This window comes from Grammomys surdaster, unplaced genomic scaffold, assembly GCF_004785775.1.
Source record: "Grammomys surdaster isolate TR1022 unplaced genomic scaffold, NIH_TR_1.0 185, whole genome shotgun sequence".
NCBI classification, from domain to species: domain Eukaryota; kingdom Metazoa; phylum Chordata; class Mammalia; order Rodentia; family Muridae; genus Grammomys; species Grammomys surdaster.
This window is the reverse complement of record NW_021604630.1, coordinates 4193728-4201119: the sequence shown is the minus strand read 5'-3', so window position 1 is coordinate 4201119 and position 7392 is coordinate 4193728. Positions and strand designations below refer to the sequence as shown.

The 7392-nt window shown below is 45.8% G+C and overlaps 1 protein-coding gene and 1 long non-coding RNA gene across 2 annotated transcripts in view; both read right to left on the bottom strand.

Annotated features, from left to right (window-relative positions):
• The window catches only part of LOC114621918, an 11103-nt gene extending 3988 nt beyond the window's left edge, over positions 1 to 7115 (bottom strand). The window contains exons 1-3 of the long non-coding RNA XR_003711492.1: positions 7034 to 7115; positions 4088 to 4266; positions 384 to 548 (exon numbers count right to left, since the gene is read on the bottom strand). This is a non-coding gene — a long non-coding RNA (uncharacterized LOC114621918). The remainder of the gene's footprint in view (positions 1 to 383; positions 549 to 4087; positions 4267 to 7033) is intronic.
• Positions 612 to 2280, bottom strand: LOC114621917 (protein Tex24-like). Its single transcript, XM_028768264.1, has one exon. It carries the CDS (start codon positions 2173 to 2175, stop codon positions 931 to 933), a length of 1245 nt encoding a protein of 414 aa, XP_028624097.1. The 5' UTR covers positions 2176 to 2280; the 3' UTR covers positions 612 to 930.
• Positions 7116 to 7392: the final 277 nt, after the last annotated feature.

Sequence of the window (7392 nt, the reverse complement as noted above, 5' to 3'; positions counted from 1 at the left end):
TGGGCCCACTGAGACACTCTCTCTCTCTCTCTCTCTCTGCCTCTACTACCCTCCTGGACCCCCTCCCCATGCCCTGAATAAACTCTATTCTGTACTATACCAGTGTGTGGCTGGTCCCTCAGGGGGAAGAGATGCCTCGGCATGGGCCCACTGAGACATCCCCTTCCCCCATACTTCTCCACACACCCACAGAACATACTCTCTTTATCTCTTTATCTTTTTTATAAACACATTAATGAGGCCCTGGAGCAAGGCAGAGGTGGGGACGAAAACGGACTTGGGACCCCCTGCATGGGTATGAGATGCGGTAATTAAACCATGCTAGTAGTACTTCCGGGTTACAGATACATGGAAAAAAATGAAAGTAAGAAACATTCATCTACCTCAGTTTTCACTCAGTCTTGTGATGGAACAGAGATGCTCACAGAGCAGGATGCAGAGAGAGTGACTGCTGTCTCTCGTGGGTCCTCCTTTGTTTACTTAAGTACATCGCTTGTCTCTCGAATGAAATATTTCAGTCCAAACTCTCAGTACCATTGACTCTTAGCCTGTAGAGAGAAAAGCAAAGACTTTATAAACTCTTTGGCAGGCGATTGGGGGGGGGGGGGCGGGATAGGGGTCGCGCGCCATTCCTTCCCTGAAGCTGGATGGTCTCTATGATGCCATCACATTTGGAAGAAATGAGTACCTTCAGTGCGCCGGCGCCTGCTCCTTCTGGTATCATCCTGAATCTTGGTGTCCACGAGCAGATGGTGTCATTCTGAGATGCCTGGCAAGCAGCTGCTGTGCCTTCTGTCCTCTCAAACCCACCTTGCCCTCAAGGGCTGGCCTGGCCTTTCGCCCCGCCTTCTCATCTCATAAGCATTCGCATCTACTCACACATAAGCATTCGCATCTACTCACACATATGACATTGTCGAGTCATAGCACTTATGACTCGACAATTCTTGGTTTCCTGTTGGATAACCTCACCCTGGACTTTGGGGCACTCTCTTTTGATCCCTGTGGGGGATTAGTATGGTCCCGAACTGCAAAGACAACTGGGGTTCCCTGGACCCTGTGGTCCCAGCCTTCCTCCTTTGGCCATCTCTTAGGCCTTATGATGTTTCTTTCCAAAGCGCCCTGTTTGACATCCTGAATAAAGAATTGTACTTCCTCTCTGCTGTTTTCTAGGCGGAGTCCTCTATCACGATGAGGTTTTGCCATCATCTCCATGGCCTGCATCTTCTTCCTCTTGAGGAGCCCAGGCTTGGCTTCTTCCAGCAGATTTTGGCCCATAACCTTTTCTTTTCCCTGCCGGGAAGTACTTTCCAAGAATTGAGTCTGTGTTTTCTTTCCTTTGGAGTTTTTCGTGGTTTTTGTGGTTTTCAGTTCATCTGAGCCTGAAGGCACTGATTTCAGCTCCTTTCCAGACTCCTGCTCTCCAACTAATAGGGGGCTCGCTACCTGGTCCAAATGTCTAGAATAGGGCTCAATCTTCTTGCCCTGCACAAAGGTGTTTTTTTCTAGAGCAAGACATTCATGGTACCTGAAAGGTTCTTGTGACTGTATGAGTCCTTTCTTGTCTCCTCCTCCCAGATAGCCCCTTCTCAGATCCTCCAGGATCTTTTGTTGCTGTTGCTGGTGTTTCTTGCTTGGGTGTTCAGTGTCCATAACCACCTCTTGCTTCTGGACTTGTCTGGTGTCTACTGGGTTTGAAGCTTTTTCTGTTTGCTTTCTAGCCTTGCTAAGTAATGCCATTGTTCTCTTTTTCCCCTGGGCCTCCCCTGCTGTTGCTTCAGGGCTGTTCTTCAGCAAGTCAGTGTGTCCAACAAATGTCTGCCTGGACTCTGGGCCTTCGATCACAGAATCACCCTGAAAGATCCTTTTAGAGACTACCAACAAGCTTAATTTAGGGTCAGGGGCATGGTCCTTGCTAGCACAGTTCTTAAGGCATGGAAGACGATCTGGTTTCTTCTTGCCATGAGAAGTGCTAGGCAGCTCTGCCTGTCTATGCTGCTGATTATCCAGACTCTGTCCACTTCCTGGGACAACCCTGAGGTCTTTAATGCACAGGGTTACTGCCTTAGGTCCAATGGTCAACCTAGAGGTATGTTCCAGCGATCTTTCATTGCTCCCAATATATTGTAGTCTGCTACTTTTCAAAAAGAGAGGGTCCAGCCTTTGGGAACACATGTCCTCTTGCAACAGGGCTTTACCTCCCTACGTCCTACCCTGAGGTCAACAGACCTCTTCTAGCTACTATCCTATCTATCTATCTAATCTCTCTATCACACACACTCTCTCACTCACACACTCTCACTCACACACTCTCTCACACACACACTCACACACACACTATCTTTTCACACTCTCTCCTCTCTTCCTCCTCCTCTTCCTCTTCCTCCTCCTCCTCCTCTTTCTCATCTCTCTCTCTCTCTCTTTCTCTTTCTCTCTGTCTCCCTAATACAATTTCAATACAAGCAGATACTCTATACAGTTCCCCCAACCTCTAGCATCCAGACTGTACTGTTTCTCCAGGGGGTTGAGGACTGAAGTGCCTTCTACATCACAGTTTGGAATGTTGGGATGGATTCTTCTAGCATTCTATCTCTTTATGGTGCAATGGGCGTGGCTAGAGAGAAGATAGCTCTAACTCAGGCTAGGCCCAAAGTATTCTGTTCTGTGGCCTCTGTCATTCCAGATGTTAAGAATGGCAGCATCTAGGGAAACTGTCCACAGATGGGAGGACACAGGCATACTAGGATTGGGTGTGAGGCAGCCCGTGAAAGACGGTGAAGGACCAGGAGGAGAGGTCTCTAGAGACTTAGAGGGACCATGGGCTGACTTCCTGAGACTTGACATCCAGCTTCCACCCCATATCATCCGGCTTCAGAGCTCCATATCAAGAAATAAAACAATATTCACAGCAGAGAGTCAAAAGGCCTAGCTTATTCTAGAATCAAATACAAAGGAACATGGTACAGAAACATCAATTTTGATTTCCCCAAATATCATATTCCAATAGAGTAGCCATTTCATGATTTTTTTATGGAAACAGAACAAAAATGATCAGAAGTCAAGACACTCTTCAAACACATTGATGGAAAGAGCAGATAGGTAGACTACAGCAAAGCAGAAGAATCTCTGTCCTAAGCCTTCAGATGCTGTATGGTATCAGTTTCAGGGTTAGAGGAAGCCAGTTATCTGCTAAGTTAATCACTATGAAAACACACTTGATAGTCACAATAATGTTTGTTCGGAAACATACCTGGGCAAGAAATGGTTAATGAGAGGCTAAAGATAGCCCCCAAATAAACTGTAATTAGGCTCTGGATCTGCTGTAGGGGTGGTTCCGATGCTAAGGTCCTGTTCCCCAATTAGTTCTTGATCTATCAGTAAAGATGCTATGGACCAATTACTGGGCAGAAGGAAAAAGGCAGGACTTCTGGGTCCCCACAGGCGAGCTAGCAGACACAGGGAGAGAGAAAAGAAGGTTTTCACCATGCTTCAGAGGGAGAAAAGCCAACCAATCATGTGAGATCTCAGACGGAAGGGCCACAGGCCGCTTCTCCCGGAGGGAGGTTTGGGTGTCAAGCTGGGACTAAAGGTAACGGAAGCTAGGGCAGGTTGAAAAGTGATGAAGATCGGAGAGGGCACGCTAGCAGCGGGAGATTGGAGGCACCCAACAATTGAGCCGATAAGGCAAGCTGAAACAGATCAACATGTGTGTGTTTTTTTCATCCATGGATCCAGGCTTCTCTGGATGGGGGCTGGTAGTATGGCCCCCGTTCTCGGAGCGTTAAAGTAGGGTAGCAAAAGCTACAAGCTGCAATATGTAACACTCCAACCTCCCCACCGCTAAAGAGTTAATCAGCCTTGTAGAAGGTTCTGTGTAAGCTAGCTTTGTTCCAGAGCTTTTGATCACACCTCAGTCCCTACACTGGGACAGTGAAGACTGTGCTATGTGCATTGCCTCAGGACACACCCAGTATACCCAACCATACTATACTAAATCTTTCTTGCTGATGAAATTCCCAGCTTCTTGAAGGATCTGAGCGCTGTGGAGCTCGAGACAGGGCAAACACAGAAGCAAGTGATGACTTACTCAGCCAGTTCCATGCTAAGTGCACTGATGGTACAGCAGAAATGCAGTCAGTCATGCCAACTTTCACAGTGGTATTGTATTTATTGGTGGAAGGAAGAGGAGAAAGACTCAGACACATATATGTAAGCTCAGTAAACAAGCCCTTGCGTAGAAGATTTCTTCCATGGTCATCGAGTAAGCTGGTGAGAAAGAACATGACACTTAGAAACAAAGGGAGGAATATTCTTGGGGTTCAGTGTTTACGAGCTGCCGGTTCATTGTAATGAGAAGAAGAGGCTCACACCATCATGGCCAGGAAAAAGAAGGCTAATGCCTCTTCCCCAGGCAACATCTTCAAATCTATATGCACTCATCAGGATTCTCCAGAGGAACAAAACTGATAAATTGATATATGTTACAAAGGGTATTTATTAGCTTGGCTTGTGGTGGATAGTCCAACAATGACTGTCTCAACACTGGGAAGGCTGAGAACCCAGTAGTTGCTCAGTTCATGGAGTAGGGTTCCTTGGGAGATTCAATCTGATACTGTAGGTCTAGAGAATCCCTAGAAAGCCACTGGCTTTCAGTCTACATTGAAAGCCTAGGAATCTGGGGCCCAATTTCAGCAGAAAACAGTGGCAGGATAAAGCACCAACAGAGTAGACTCACTCACCAACAAGAGGTGGAGGCAGTCAGGAAAAGGTAAAAGTTTTTCTCTCCAACTTCCTTACAACCAGGTCCCTCCACTGGGATGCCTCTGTGAGGGGGTCTTCCCTGTTCAGTCAGCTCCTCCAGAGACCACCTAAAGCACCCTTGCCTCACAAGCCTCTCTCTTGCTTGATTCCAGATCCAGTCAACTTGACAACCAAGACTAGGTATCTCATCATCCTTTAGACAGAAGTTTACATTGACTCAGGAAGCCAAGGCTAACTCCAGACTGTGCCAGCTAGCGACAGTTGGCACCTTCATGAATAAATGCATCTCAGAACACAGCATTGACCTTCCCTTTAGTTCTCTTTTGTTCAAAGCCGGCCATAGGTTACAATGCTAAATAGGCTGGCCCTTTCTTCTCAGTAAATGATCCTCAGACCAGATCAGCCAGGGGTTTATGGCAAACACAGGAATAACGGGCTCGCTACAACAGATTCCAGAAAACTTCTCAAACAATTCATACACATTCAAAGCAGAAGTTAATGAGGGTGGAGCTTCAACGTGCATGGTCATCAGGGCTACCTCATTTCTATCCCAAACCTTCTTATATTTTCATCAGCAATGTACTTGCCATTTCATTGTTCACGTGATATGTTGTAGGAAATAGTTAAAAGTCTGTGTCCTGCCATCGGGATAGACTCCCCGCCCACCGCTCATACTTTCATTGCTATGGTTACAAGCCAAGAGCAGGACCTAGTGAATTGGAAGTGATCTCTAAATCTGTCACATGACTAATTCCCACAGTTTCTTCTTCCATCGACCCTCACACAAATTTCTACCTCTTTTGCTTCAGGCTGCACGAACACCTCCCTTCCCAGGCTTTTGCTATAGTTCTATTTTTAATCTTTTCTGGTGAGTTCCATACGTGTAATGAGAGATATCCCATAAGACTCCTGATCAGCATGACCCACAGCACCCACAGCAGGGTAAGTACCTTGAAGAAAGGTGACCCAGTTACTTTGCTATCTAGGAAGGGGGACCTCCCTTGCCTTTCTCTGAGTGTCTTCCTGACCACTTAATGTGTAGTTGGGTTTCTAGAGTCTCTCCATTGGAGTTCTAGAGATTAACAGCAGTGGGAAGGAATCTCTACACCATCAAGAACTAACTCATCTACAAAAAGCACAGATACAGCCTATATATCTATGCATGTAAGCTGAGCTGCGGCTTAGCACCTCTCCAGGAATCTGGAGACCTGCAGAGATGAGCAGAGCACCCACTTGGGATGGTTCTCGAGGACCACTAAGGGGCTCTCTGCGAGTGATAATCAAGGGACAGACAGCTACAAATGACTATCTCCAAGTGTGATTGACACTGTAAGATGGCAGCTCCACACCCCGCCAGGTGAGAACAGGAGGAAAGAAACTGAGCCACATAACTCATTTTCCAAGTAAGGGTTCCAGCTGCCTGTCATGTGTGTGGCCGCTCTGACTTCCCAGGATTGAGAGTTCAAAAAGTTAGTATGGTAAATACAGGGTTGAAGTTTCCATCCTTAAAGTACAGTACGTATCATTCAAGGAGGCTTGCTCCACAGTCTGGCCTAAGCTAACTAAACAACCAAAAAGTAGCAAACACTAGAAATGAACACTGTTAATATCCTGCTGTGCTCTTTGCCGTTTCTATTTCCCATTCCCTTTCCTAATGCAAGTAAGTGCCAGAAAGCTGCTGCTGGCTATGATCACAGAGAGTGACATGCACAGAGACAGCCTAGATGTCAGGAAGAAACCCATTATTTTGTAAGACAGACAGAGAGGGAGATAGATAGTTAGATAGATAGATAGATAGATAGATAGATAGATAGATAGATAGATAGATAGATAATTTTTTTGATACAGGGTTTCTCTGTGTAGCCCTGGCTGTCCTCAAATTTGCTCTATAGACCAGGCTGACCTGGAACTCACAGAGACCCATCTGCCTCTGCGGCCTATGAGTACTATGGTTAATTAAAGGCGTGTGCTACCAGGCCTGGCTCAATATATTTTAATACAAAGAAATGTTCTGTATTCCTCAAGCCAGCATTGTGTTTCTTAAATACATGAGTCTACCATCTGTTAAGCCAACTGCATATCTATCTGTTTCTGTCAGGTCTATACAGTTGGATACTTGCTTGTCATTTAAACTATAAATGTCATCCATGTGGAGAACTCCCATTAGTATATCAGCTACAGGACCAAGACTGTGAACCCAGGGATACTGTATTGCTGAAACTTATCAACAGAATTCCCATATTCTCCTATGAGTGCTATGTCAAGATTTTACCTTTTAGTGTAGCTTTTTGGATAACGTGTTCGACAAGAAAGACATGCGATTTCCTCTGTTGCTCTAGGGTCCAAGGGTGCTGCCCTCTGTGATGAGTTCAGGATCAGCTCAATAGATCTGTATTGTTGGGACCCTGTCTTGAGATCCATCTAGAAACAGCATGAAGTCATCACAGAGATTATCACATGTCAGCATCTTTTTCCTTTAGAGGAAAAGCTACTATGTTTCATCTTGATGACATTATTGAAATGGAAATTCTTGTATCATTCTTATATTGAAAGTGTTTTGCTTGTTGGATTGGGGGGGGGGGTCTGAGTGTTGAAAATATTTATCCTAGGCTGGCTTTGAGGTAGAAATCT